This window comes from Zonotrichia albicollis, chromosome 4, assembly GCF_047830755.1.
Source record: "Zonotrichia albicollis isolate bZonAlb1 chromosome 4, bZonAlb1.hap1, whole genome shotgun sequence".
Classification (NCBI taxonomy): domain Eukaryota; kingdom Metazoa; phylum Chordata; class Aves; order Passeriformes; family Passerellidae; genus Zonotrichia; species Zonotrichia albicollis.
The window spans coordinates 3507761-3521852 of record NC_133822.1 but is presented as its reverse complement, the minus strand read 5'-3'; the positions used below and the strand labels follow the sequence as shown (position 1 = coordinate 3521852).

The 14092-nt window shown below is 45.3% G+C and overlaps 1 protein-coding gene across 6 annotated transcripts in view; it reads right to left on the bottom strand.

Annotated features, from left to right (window-relative positions):
- PLXNA4 (plexin A4) overlaps positions 1 to 14092 on the bottom strand; it is a 503567-nt gene that overhangs the window by 61182 nt on the left and 428293 nt on the right. For 5 of the 6 annotated variants that reach the window (XM_074538671.1, XM_005493209.4, XM_074538673.1 and 2 more), the window contains exons 15-17: positions 9448 to 9584; positions 7695 to 7862; positions 840 to 933 (exon numbers count right to left, since the gene is read on the bottom strand). In XM_074538671.1, coding sequence (XP_074394772.1) covers positions 840 to 933; positions 7695 to 7862; positions 9448 to 9584 — 399 coding nt within the window. Of the gene's footprint in view, positions 1 to 35; positions 159 to 839; positions 934 to 7694; positions 7863 to 9447; positions 9585 to 14092 lie in introns of those variants that run through there. The other variant, XM_074538674.1, reaches the window with a different exon arrangement.

Genomic DNA, 14092 nt, shown 5'->3' with positions numbered 1-14092 from the left:
GAAACCAAAAACACTGAATGTTTATGGGAATAGGGACCCTGGCAGGTCATCTATGTGCTGTTCTGCATCTCACAGTTCTGGGGAAAGAGAAACCCAAAATGTTTATGGCAATAGGGACCCTGGCAGGTCATCTCTGTGCTGTTCTGCACCTCACAGTTCTGGGGAAAGAGACACAAACCAAGGAGTGTTTATGGGAATGCCCCATCCTTCCTGGTGGGCAGATGGCTTTCAGGGATAGGGAGGAGCAGACTCCCATGGGTTATTCTTATTCCCCATCACACAATCAAGGTTAGGAAAGCCTTGCTGGGGCAGGTGCGTGGAGCAGTTTGCACTTCAACAGAGCCTCCTGTGCCTCTTGAGAGAGCTCAGACTCTGTTGCCAACATCAGAATATTTCCCTGACTTTGTTTCCTTCTGGAAATAGAAGTTTCTTCCCTTATTTTCTGCACAGCACAGATTAGTCAAAACCTCACTACCTTGCAATCAGGTCTCACACTCTGGTTGCTTTTCCAAAAATGTTTGTGCAGTGCGTGCTCAGTTGTGCTCAGTTTGGATATCAGGTTACCTGAAATGAATCCCAGCAAGCTGGAGAAGCAAAAACAAAAGGTGAAGGTCTCAGAAGACCCTGAAGTTTGGTTCCAGCCCTGCCAAAAACCTTCTTTTTTGTGTGTGTGTCCTTCAGGGATGGGGTAATACTTATGGAAACAAACCATGCCCTCTTTTTTGGGCTGCAATAGGAGATTTCAAGCTCCAGAGGTGTCAGCCAGGCCCTGTCCTCAGCGTGGCATGTCCCCTCCTACTGGAATATTACCAATAGTCCAGCTCTGCAGTCATACTCACATTGACATGCTCCTTTCCACCATGCTTTGCTCGGATCTGGGGATTTTGGATGAGGTCCAGGTGAGTTCCCCACACAGCAATGGGAGTGTTGCCACTGGAGAATAAGAAATGGAATTAAAGAGGAAACCCAGGTGAGGGATGTCAGAGCTCATCACACCAGGAATGGGTGGTCTGTGTTCCTAAATGTTGGTTGCAAAGTGTCTGAGCACATCTCATAGTCCCATAGAGAAGGAAGGAAGAACAACACAAAAAGTTTTCATTCATTCATAAGGGGAGAAATAAGTTGTTGGGAAGGATGAAATTTTGACAAAAAGGTCTCACAGATATGTGTGCTTAGCAGAAAGATTTTTAAATGTAGAGTCTGATGAAGGAATAAAAATGAAAGCAAGTTTTGATATAGAAGAAAAGAATTGCTGAGCCAGTCTTATTGGATAACCAAGGAGGCAAAGAGTGTGTTAGTTAGAAGGGGTTTTATGGCTTAGAGCAAAGGATAAACCCACCCCAAACAAGAAGATGTTTTTACCAAGCACAAACACAGCACAGGCAAACAAGGCAGCAAATGGTGCAAGTCGAAAACAGACTCAGAATTTTCCACAGCAAGAAAACTGAAAAACAACTTCTAGCTTAAACTGTAATGCACTAAGTTTTAGTGACTGGAGAACAGTAACATGAATATGGTAATTACAGTAGTTATGATAGGCTACAGATAACAGTTAAGGTATAGATTGGTTGATAATGTATGAAGTTGCTCAGCAAAGAAAAGTCTATAATGCATTGTAACCAAAACCAAAGGGTCTCCAGGGCTGCTTGCAGCTGGAGCTGACAGCTGTGGGCACAGCTCTGTCACCCACCACCCTGGGTTGCTGTGACACCTTGGATACAATAAACTGCATTTTGTATACAATAAATATTGAATTTTGGATACAATAAACTGCATTTTGGAGAGTCCCTGGAGTCCCACATCTCTCATTCAGGCTCTTACAATAAAAGAAGAAAAATGTGTGCTGAAAATGTCATGTCAGGCAGCCTCTGGGTATGGATGCAGGGCTGGTACAGCAGGAGGTGGGACAGAGTGATCCAGGGCTGAAAGGAGAAGAGATGTCCAAGAAAGCAAAACCTTTACCTGTCAGGGCTCCCACAGCCAGGACAGGAGGAGGATTTGCCATCAGCACACAGGCCTATCTCTGAGGGTTTCCCAGGGTGAGCAGTGCTCTCAGCACTTTCAGCACCTGCCTCTATAACTCCTTTTGGAAACTGTCCAGGATGCAGTTTATTTCCTGCTGGGAAGGGGAGGCCATGTGGAAATCAATGGGGTTGTGAGGAGAAAGCTCAGAATCCCTTTCCTGTCCCCAGGTAAAGCTGCACGTACAGGAAAGGTGAGGCATGTGCATTATAAATGAGAAAACACCAGAGAATAAACACCCTGGGAGGAAGAAGGCAGCAATCTCCCCCGTTTCTGACCTTTGTTTTCAGTGCTCCTGATTTATCTTCCATTATTAATCAGCTGGGGAGGCAGGAGTGAATGCAAACACACACAGGAGAGCTGCCAGGTTTGGGTGAGCTCTGCTCCAGCCCCTCCAGGGGCACCCACACTGATGAACCAAATAGTTTTGGGGTTTATCCAGGGAGAATTGCCACAACCACATCTCTCAGAAGATGTTGGGGGACACTTTTCTGGGAGGCTCCTTGTGGTCTTTCCCTCAAGGGCTGGACTGGTCCATGCTTAGGGCAACATTTGACCTTGAGTTGTGCAGAGTATCTCAAGTTTTTTCTCTCTGAAATATCAGCTATAATGGGAAATTTTACTGTGCAAATCCACATTTGCTGTTTCTATAAGATCTGAATGAGTTTTTTTGAATGCACAAGAGATCCTGATGAAGTCACATGTCTTACAAAAGACCTTCCCTGCTTTACAGAAAAAAATATCCTCTCTCCAAAAGTCAGCTTCTGTGTAAAGATTCCTGACATCATCCAGGGAGAATTCTTCAGAACCTAGAAGTGAATAAACCAAATTGTTTTTTCTCCACTGTCCTGGGTCTTCTGAATTTTGGCTGTGAGCCTTTATGTTAATAATGAAAATATAATTTAATTGTTATTATTATATAATTAAATAATAATATAATTACTACTATATATAATATATATTATATATAGTACGTATAGTATATAAATTATATATTATATAATGTATATTTTATATACATATAGTATATATAATATATATATTATAATTAATCTCTGCTGATTCAAACTAGAAGGGATTTTATATCTTTACTTGGCTAAAAGTTTTATGTGTTCCACAAAAATCCAATATGTGAACACACATACAGGTATGTGTGTCTATATAAAGACAAATCCTTTTATTTAATCAACCAAATCTGTGCACACAGCTTTAAACCCACGAGTTAAAAATCCTCTATTTGGGTTGGAATTTGAGCTTCTAGGCTCAGACCACAGGTAATAAACACAGCCACAGCACCTGACCAGAGAGAGGGAAAGAAAAAAGATAAAGCAGTTTTTTGTTTGATGAAGAGTTAAAATCACCCCCAAATCCTCTCTGGTTTGAAAAAAAGGAAATAAAAATGTTTCTTGCCTTGAATATCAATGGCCATTGGCATTTATGCCTGCATGTGGATGCTGAGCCAGGTGGGAGCAGAGCCTGGAGACCTGCTGCTACCCAGCAAAATAACAGAGGTGCCAAAAGCCCTCAGAATTTAACAGTTTATTACCCCAAAAGACCCTGAGTATCATTTTATGCCTTCAGACTTAGGTAATTGCTGGATGTAACTCAAATCAAACCCAGATCAAAAGTATTAATGGAGCTCATAAAATTTTATTTACTTGCCAACCCAGTGTGACTTCTTTTTTTGGCTATGGAAATAAATTAGCAGTAATCTGTTCTTTATTGTTTTGAAAAATAAAGGTTTTAAGCCAGGCTTGCTGCATTTCTTCACTGGTTTTGCAAAGCTGGTTTAGTGGCAATCATCTCTTCCCTGGGAACAGCTCAGTCCCACAGTTATAGCACCTAAAACTGTCCCTGACACCACAAATCCCCATGGTAATCCTGGATATTCCATCTCCTCTCTCCAGGGTTGTGCACCTTTGGAAGGACACAAAAGTGCTTAAGAAGGAGGATGAAATTGGAGAGGTCTGGTTAAAAATGCTCAAGTTAATGCTTCCTGATTTCAGATGAAGAAAGCAAAGAGGAGAGGTTGTACCCAAAAATGCTCCATCCCTGGAAATGCTCCAATAATCCCTGGAAGTGTTCAAAAGCTGTGTGGATGTGTCACATGGGGACACATTTTGGTGGTGAACATGTCAGTGCTGGGTAAAGAATTGGAGACAATTATCTTAGAGGCCTTTTCCAGCCTTAATAATTCCATGAGTGATGAGACATGTGCAGTCCCAGCCATCCATCCCAGCAGCTACACACCCCACAAATAACCCAGTACCCCCTAAAAAAGTACCCTACCCTTATCTCCATTTTTCGGGGTTTTGGGATGGAAGAGCCCATCAATCCTAGCAGCTACACATTGCACAAATAACCTAGTACCCCCTAAACAAACACCTCACCCTTATTTCAGTTTTTTTGGGATTGAGGATTTGGGACTGGGGATGGGAGATCCCATCCATCCCAGAGGCTACACATCCCACAAATAACCCAGTACCTCTCTAAACAAACACCTCACCCTTATTTCCATTTTTGGGGGATTTGAGATGGGAGATCCCATCCATCTTAGCAGCTACACACCCCACAAATAACCTAGTACCCCCTAAACAAACACTTCATACTTATTTCCATTTTTTTCTGGGATTTGGGATGGGAGATCCCATCCATCCAGCCATGGGACACAGAGCCCCTGCACCTGCAGGCTGGGCAAAGCTTTGCTGACACACCTGAGGCCAGAGAGGAAGAGGAAGGTCCCTGTGCTGCAGCTTTCCAGGGGATTTTCAGGAATTCACTCTCCTAGGCTGTCAATCTTGCACCTTTTTAAGCAGCACTGAACTGGCTTTCTAAGGGAGTAAAGTGATTTCTCATTTCACTGATAACCTGGACTCTGACTGGAAATAAAAGCCCTAAATGGAAAATCCTGACATTAAAGCTTCAAGCCCAACGTGCAAAGACTCAATCCGGCTAAATCAGTAAATTCCCTCACGGTAATTAAAGGCACTAATTGATTTGTGAAAACATCTTTGGGATGGGAGCTGAAGTGGGGGGATTTACAACCCTGTTCCTAATCCCCAGGGACTCCAATCAGTCCAGTTTGACAGGGAAGCAGAGAGCTGCCTGGATGAATGAGGGGAGACTAAGATTTCTTATTTTGTATCTTTTCAAGGAAATACCAGTGCATTTAATGACCAATTTCTCCCTTCCTGAGGCCATTTCTCTAGGCTTCTGAGAGTTTGGGCATCACTTTGATGCTTTCCACAACCAGGGCAAATGCTGCTCTCAGGCACCTTCATGTGCACCCTGTGAATTCACCAAAGCAGCATCAAGGGGGTGAGGAGAAAAAGGGATCCCTAACGAGGAGAAAGGCTCTTGGATGGGGCAGGGAGCAGGGCTCCCTTTGTGTTTCATCTCAGGACAGAGCCCTGGGGCTTTCAGGCACCATGGCCAAGCAGGCAGAGCTTAGTCCTGAGGCATCAAGGCCATGAAGGCTGTGGGAAATGTAGAAATTTCAATTCCATTAAAGCTGTGTGAAATATAGGAATTTCAAATCCATGAGGACTGTGGGAAATGTGGGAATTTCAAGTCCGTGAAGGCTGTGGAAATTGTAGGAATTTCAAGTCCATGAGAGTTATGAAAAATGTAGAAATTTCAAGTCCATGAAGGCTGTGAGAAATATAGGAATTTCAAGTCCAGGAAGGCTGTGGGAAATATAGGAATTTCAAGTCCATGAGGACTGGGGGAAATGCAGAAATTTCAAGTCCATGAGAATTATGCAAAATGTAAAATTTCAAGTCCATGAAGGCTGTGAGAATTGTAGGAATTTCAAGTCCATGAGGGCTATGAAAAATATAAAATTTCAAGTCCATGAAGGCTGTGGGAAATGTGGAAATTTCAAGTCCACGAGGACTATGAAAAATGTAAAATCTCAAGTCCATGAAGGCTGTGGGAATTGCAGGAATTTCAAGTCCATGAGAGTTATAAAAAATGTAGAAATTTCAAGTCCTTGAAGGCTGTAGGAAATACAGGAATTTCAAGTCCATACAGGCTGTGGAAAAGGTAGGAATTGCAGCGGGCAAAGTGTGAGAGAATGAAATGGTTCTTGGCTTAAATATTGCTAAAATCATGGAAAGGCTTTTTCCCACTGTAGGAAACTGCAAAGAAGCAGCTGCTCATCGGTGAACACTGAAGCCATCCCTGCCCAAATACACCTATAAACAGAATTTGGAGTGTGGAGGGAACTTGGGATGAGATAAATATTGTCCAGTCCTCCCATGTCTAGGCAGAAGAATGTGACCCTAGAAGAGACACTGGGATGCTCAAACACTCAGGGGAAGCTGCTATGGGCAAAGCACCCACCCAGGTGCCAGGGGCAGGCTCAGCCCAGCTCAGCTGCAGCTGGTGTGGGACCAGATAAGGAAAGAGCCAACCCTGGGAGGAGGAACTTTGTCCTTATCAAGTGTGATGCCTTGAGAAGGCTGAGCTAGGACAGAGGCTGGGCAGAGTCACAGAATAAAGCAGGGATTTATGGAAAGGATCCCTCCATGGATGCACCAGAGCCCAGCCAGGGCTGCACCCAAGATGAACCAAAATGGCCCCAAAATGCACGAGCACTCCCGGGGTCTCTCCCTGGGATCAGTTCTGCTCCATTTGCACCTTGCAGTTCATTGTCCCATTCCAGCTTCAGCCCAGGCAGTCTGACCCTGCTTGTTTTTCTCTCTGCAGCCCACGGGGTTTGTGCTCCTGGGCTGAGATTTGGGGCATTTGTCCTTGGTGCCCAGCTGGAGCAGGAATTGTTTTGTCTCCCTGCTCTGTGCACAGAGCTCACCATCCCATAATGTGAAGCTCAGACCCACACACCAAAGCAGCTCAGAATGTGAAAAATAGAAAAGCTAAATTCTGATGGAGTGAGCTGGGCTGGTGCAAGAGGCAGCTGTGTTGACTTTGAAGGTGTCAAAAACTCATGATCCACCACATTCCATCATCCAGGTGTCCCTGATCCACAGCTTTCCATCATCCAGTGGGAAACTCCCTGACAGGTGTTCCACCTGAGTATAAACCCAACAGAGGTTGTGTTCTGGGAATTTTCTTCATCGTTTCTTTGGGATGCCCCTTGTCCTCTGATGGATCCAGTCTGTGACCATCACTTCAACTGACAGACATCAAAAATTGCAATGACCAAGTTCTGTGGAGCCTATGAGTGGTGCAATCTTTCTACTCTCATCCTTTCCTTTTCTTCCTTATGCTTTTTCTTATGTCATATTTTTAGGCTTTTGTAGTTTCATATTGCTGGAGATAATAACAACCAAAATGGCTTTGTAGCTGCTTTCCCTTAAAACCAAATTGTTCTAAAATAAACCTATATCTATATAAATATAATTTATATATTTACATACATATAATATATATCTATATGTATATCTGTATCTATATATCTATATATTTATATATCTATATATCTATACATATATATATATATTTAGGTATCTATTATACTAATCATTCAGTGTCATTTCACTCTAATCCGCCCTGAGGGATCTATTGGGTCTGGAAAGTTTCACTGCACAAATTCTTGGTGGACACAATCCTTGGAAATAATTATTCTACACCAAGGGCCAAAGTTATCAGGGCAATGCTCCTTTAAAAAACCATGGGAGTTGGGAGAAGGGTTTTCCTGGGATTCTCACCTGAAGATGCTCCACTCAGGCTCGATCCTCAGGATGGTGGGATCCTCTACATATTCATAGTGCAGCTCCTGATGGATCTTGGCCTTGTCCACTCTCACAGACACCTTCACCTTCTCAAAGCCTTCATAGGAGGCCGTGGTGTTACAGACAATGTGCTTGGTGGATCTCCTGGGAGGAGGAGAAAGTAAATGTGAACCAGCAGCAAAATGGTGCCAAAAAGAGCCCAATTATTTATTCGTATGTCCTGTGGCCCAAACCTGTGCACTGTAGAGGTGGAACTCAGTGTGAACCATTTGTGTTCCTGTAGCAGCGTCTGGGGAAATGGCATTGCCTTTTTGCTGGTTTAAATAAAACCACAAGAGCCCTCATCTCTCAGGACTCAGAGTAAAATCTGAACCCCAAGGGCAGTCCAAAGGAGGCCTCTCTGCAGAAGTCTTTCTCTGTGATTAAACATTTGATGGATGTTTCCTTCCTGCCTGCAGACATGTGCAGCAGCAGCTCGTAAAAGGGGTGTTTGCACCTCAGCTTTGCAGCCTGGGATCATAAAGTTTGCTTTGCATTAGGACTGTAAGTCTTGTTTTAAGTGCAGTTTGCAGCATGCCTGGGACCTCTGGAAGTGCTAATACAGTGGGAAGCATTCTATGATTAAAGAGGATTCTGCATAAACCTTTCCTTTTTGGCAGGGCTCAAACCCAGCTCCAGGTCTGCGTTCCTTTCAAAATGAGTCAAAAATCTGGGCACCAAACATTCTCAGACTTCCCAGTCCTGTGATTTGTGATGCAGCCTCATCTTATACCCCTAAAATGGGGTTGTAAGCCACCTCCAATGACTGCACCCTCCAGGTGCCCTGCAAATTCCCCCAAAAGACAGTGCTCAATCCCACCTAAAATTCCCCAGACTTCAGTGAGCATCTCCAAGCAGCTGTGGTTCCCACTTGGCATTTCAAATCACAGCCTGTGACTTCACCCTGCTGAATTTTGGATGCTGGATCGCTCCACAGCCATGACAGGCTGCTAAAGAGGGTCCCCACAGCCAGGAGAGGGAAGGGCATTGCCCCAGGGCAGTGCTCCCAGGTCTCCTGTGAATGAGCTTTTCCTCTGCCAAGGACATATTTGGGAGAAATGTGCCAACTTCATCTTCAGCCCCCATCTCTACTGGCAGCAAAATGTGTTGCTCTGGGTAGTTTGGAGCTGCAGGAGCCTCTGGGAATGGGATTCAGGCTCATTCTCACAGGGATCAGGGAACATCCAGCAGGTAACACTGACATTAAGCTTCTCTGAAGCGCCATTGAGCAGGAGCCAACACGGAGCTGAAATGTTGCAAATCATCCATTTCTTAGCACTACAGGACTATTCTGGGATAAAAGGGAGGTGGTTTAGTACTTCGAACTGATGTTGTCAGATTTTCTTTGTCACCTCCACTAAAGCAGGGACATGAAAATGAATCTTTTAAACGACACACTCCCAGAGCAAGTAGCAGAGCACATGACCGTGGAGAATTGTACTGAAATCTGACAAGAGGCCACGGGAAAAAGCACATCAAATACTAGTCAAAACAATGAAATAAATCCTATTTTCTTTCCCCAAAAACATGGCCAGCAAGGCTGTGCATGGTGCAGAATGCACAAGTCCTGTTGCAGCAAAGGAGGCGCTTGAGGGACAAGGTGTCAGGGCTGCAGGAGAAGTTTCCTGACTTTAGCTGGGATTTAATCTTTCACACTCAGGCATGAGCAGCAGGAAGGGCTCATCTGTACCTGTAGAAGAGGCAGGGTTGTCTCCCAAAGGTCACAATGACATTGCTGCCAGCGTTGAGGTTGTTGCCTGTGATTGTCACCTGGGTGCCACCCGACACTGGTCCTCGCTTCGGCTTCAGGTCAGAGAGGGTCAGAGTCTGTGGAGGCAAAGGGAGGTGTTAGAGACACAGCACAGGGACCTTCCCTCTCCTGTTAGTGCTGGAGAGAGGGAGGCACCCCCAAGGATTAATCTGGGTAATTCTGAAGTTGGCCACATCTGGCTGATAAAGGAGCCTGGAGTGACACCAGAGCTGTCAGAGACTCCCTGCTCGAATGCCAGGTTGGTGGGATGAGTTCAGACCCAACCCCAGTCTGTTCTCACTCCTCCAAAATGAGCTCTGCCCTTGTACCCACTCAGAAATAATCCTACAAGGACAGGCCCGTTCCTGGAGCACCTTGGATCACAACCTCTCATCTCCACTGCTTGTTTGGCACAGGCCAGGGCTCTTTTTGCTGTCACACACCACCAGCTCTGCAGGATAATTCAGGCAGTGAACTGGTTTGATTGCATCTTAATGGAGAACCTCTACCTCCAAACTGTGAAACTCACAAGTGATGAAATTGTTTGATTGTGAGAAGATCACTCAGCTTTATTGATTCTCAGAATCACAGGATAGTTTGGGTGAGAAGGGACCTTAAAGATCAGCCAGTCCCACCCCAGCCATGGTCAGGGACACTTTCCACTATCCCAGAGTGCTCCAATATTCCTGTCCAGCCTGGCCTTGGACACTGCCAGGGATGAGGCACAGCTTCTTTGGCTTCACCACCCTCACAGGGAACAACTCCATCCCAATATTCCATCTGACCCTGCCCTCTGGCAGGGAGAAGCCATTCCCCCTTGGATTGAGGAGAGCTCAGCAGAACATCAGAGTGTGCTCTTGCCTCTCCCACACAGGATCCCAGAATCACTCCAAGGTCACCCAAGTCCAGCCTGTGACCCATCCCCACGCTGACAACCACAACAGAGCTCATTCTTTGAACACCTCTAGGGATGGGACTCCATCACCTCCTGGTGCAATTCTAATGTCCAACAACCCCTTCCATGAAGAAATTCCTCCTGTTGTCCAACCCGGACCTGCCCTGGTGCAAAATGCTCACACACGACCCTAAATCTTTCTCTTTTCTGGCCTGGATGTTGAGGCAGCCTTGAGCTGTCCTTCAGTGAGACATGGTGGTGGTTCTCTGAAATGCCAGAGCCTCAGAAGCAGCACTGCCCCTTGAACACCTTTTCCCTTTTCCTGCTGATTTTCTGAGCCTCTTTTCCCAGCCTAACACAGCGTTGTGCTAATATATCAAAAAGGGCCACAATTCCTTTAGAGGCCCCAAATCTCAAAACTCTTTTTCTTACCTTGCCACCCTCCCTTCTTCCCCAAATCAAGATAAAATACTCGCGCTCTGAAGGCACAGATCACCCTGTTACCACAATGCAGAGAGGAGACATCAATATTCAGGGAGAAATTTGGTGTTACAGTTTATTCTTTCATTTGCATTTTAATAGAAAAACTTTCAGTCCCAAGTGAAAAGCTACTATATGCATTTAAATGAAGATTATTTCTTTCCCCCTCTCTTTAAGAATGATGACACAAGTGCTTGAAGCTCTCAGCTCCTCTGAGCGAGCAGGTACATCATGAGTAACCTTATTGAGCTTTGGAGACCATTAATCCATGTTTATAAAACCACCTGACACACACCACAGCTCCCACTCTCACACACACAGAGCCACCTCTGTTCCCAGGCCCCTCTGGTTTAATCATTTTGAAAAACAGCGGCAAGATTTCCATTTTTCCATTTTGCTCCTGTTCTAAATGCAGCTCTTGGAGGAAGGGCAGAACATGAAAACCAGACTTACAGCTCTGTAGAAGGATCTGCTGTCAGAGCTGGGCACTTTCTGTGTTTAAACCTGGCTGGTTTTCACCTGATGGTTTGGAAGCTGGTTTTATACTTAGAATCGTGGAATTTTTGAGGTTTTTGAAGGACCCCTATGATCTGCCAAGTCCAGGCTTTAACCCACAACTAAAGCACAAGGTTCCCCCTGAGCCTCCTTTGCTTCAGGCTCAGACCCTTCCCAGCTCCCTCAGCCCCTCCTGGTTCTCCAGGCCCTTCCCATCTCCCTCAGCCATTCCTGGTGCTCCAGACCCTTCCCCAGCTCTGTTCTCTTTCCTGAGGAGCTCAAAATCCAGGATTGGAGGTGGGGTCTCAGCAGTGCCAGCACAGTGGGGTGGGCACTGCCCTGCTCCTGGTGGCCATACTATTCCTGATACAACCCAGGTGCCATTGGCTTCTTGGTCACCAGGACACACCTGGCCTCATGTTCAGCCACAGGTCCTTTTCCATTGGGCAGCATTCCAGCCATTCTCCAAGCTTGGAGTCTGATTTTTTGGGAATATTCTCTATCATTCTCTTTTAAGGGAATAAAAAAACACAGGAAGAGTATGGAAATGCAAAGGATGCACTTCAGTACTGCTCATTTATATTGTGGGTACCCACTCAAGCTCTGATGGCAGCTCCCTTAATGATGGACACCCCCACCAGTACAAATTCCCACTGACCTTGATGGCTGGCAGAAAATGGGTTGGGAATGGCCAACCAGGTGCCCAAAACCCACACAGCACCACTGCAGCAGTATCTGATTCAAAAATCATAGAGAACATCCGAGTTAAAGACCCAGAAGAGCTTTGTCCCACCCCTGGGTGGGTTCCCTGCCCTCTCCTTGGGGTAGATAAAGCAGCCATGGCATTTTGAGGATCCTCAGAGGCCACAGCCACACCAGGAAGGCTCCTTGGCAAAGCCCTGCTGTGCCGGTGCCAATCTTACAAATGGGTTTGTGGTTCAGCTTTCAAAGGTGTGATCAGCGTTAAATTATTCACAGTGGCCTTCCTGAATTTTGCACAGCACATTCACAGCAAAACTCTAAACTATTCACCATTTCCTCACCGGTGGAAGGTGGTGGAAAATGCAAAGAGAGTGTGGATAGGCTGGAGAGTGACAACCAGGGAAAGAGGACATGAAATTTTCTGCATTTTTTAGGATTTTATCTACTTTCCTCAGCTTCCCAACCCTTTCTTTCCTCCAACATCTCCTGCACACAGGTTTTCCACAGAGAAGCACCATCAGAGGTGGGTCTAAACTGTCCCCCATGGAGCTAATCAGAACCTTGGTTCCCATTCCACTCCTCCTGGGAACAAGGAAGAGCAAGCTATGACTCAAACACAACATGTGCACCTGAGTTTCCTTCCTAGAGGTTCCACAGTAGCAGCAAGAGGGAAAAAGATGAAAAGGATGGATGGGAAATGCTCCCCAAAACAAGGATTTTAGGAAGAAATGTGGAGCAGCCTACAACACCTGCACTGAGACACAATATTTTCATCTAAACCCAGAATAAAGATAAATATTCTTCAGTTAATGTAACATTTTTTTTCATTGAAAGACTGGGGCAATAATTACAGCAAGAAAATGAATAACTAAAAAAAATATATTTCATTTAGATCATCATAAATTTCATTTCAGCTTTGTTTCCCTCTTGGCTTATTGTACTTTCTAATGCAATTTGCAGGTTTTGATCACAGACGAGTTTAAAACAAACGAGCAGCTATTTGAATTTAAAAGTTCTGGTTAGAAAAGTGGAGAAGAACCATTCTGGCATCTCTAAACTAAGCCACCTCTTTCTTAAAACACTGAAATTAAATACTCATCTGAGCCCAAACCATCATCACTTTGAATTCCTGCAAGACAGGGAAAGGCTGAAACAATTGGCCAACTCCAACCCAGTTTTCCTTCAAACCTCTCGAAAACCAATTTTCCAGAAGATTTGCTATGAGTCAAGAAGTGACATTTATCTCCCAGGTGCTGCCCTTCCTTGCTTTTCAAACATCTTCTTTCCCTTCAAGCTGCCACGCACCGCTGCAGGATGCCAAGGCGCGTTGAGATTCCTGCAGCAGCATCTCTGCCCTCCTGGCAGAAAAAACCCAAGGAAGCCAAAAAAACACAGCTCCCACTGTGAAAGCAGCAGACACGCGAGAGGGAATATGATGGGCAGGCTGGAGAGTGCCTGTATTTTGGGGTTTTTTTTGTTTAGCACAAAGGTATGGAGGTACTGAGCAGAGAAAAACCCCGGTGGCTTCGTGCTCGTGCCCTGGCAGCCGGGAAGGCGGCAAGCGGAGGGAAAAGCTGTCACAGATGGACACGGATGATCAAAAGCAGACAGTAATTCCAGGAGTAGCAAAAGGTGACACGTTGAAGTGTAATGTCCTGGAAAGAGCCCTTCTGGCTGCCTGGTAGGGGCTTTCTCTCAAGGTGTTTCTGTGCCCCCGCCACCGCAACACCTGAGTGACACCGGGAAATGCAGAGAACAGAGGAATTTCTGTAGCTCGAGGGGGGAATCCAAGACATTTGCATTCATTACAAGTTCCCTTTACCATAAAGAAATGCTCAGGCATGTGAATAATTTCAGAAGAGACCCATTCTCTTGCAAGAGCTGAGAGCTTTTGATGGGAACAAAGGGACCCTCTCATCTCAAACCTGCACAGATCTGAACAGATCAAGGCCAGACAATGCTTGCATGTCCCCAGCAAGGGGCCTTAGAGGAATAATCAGGTCTCTTGGACAA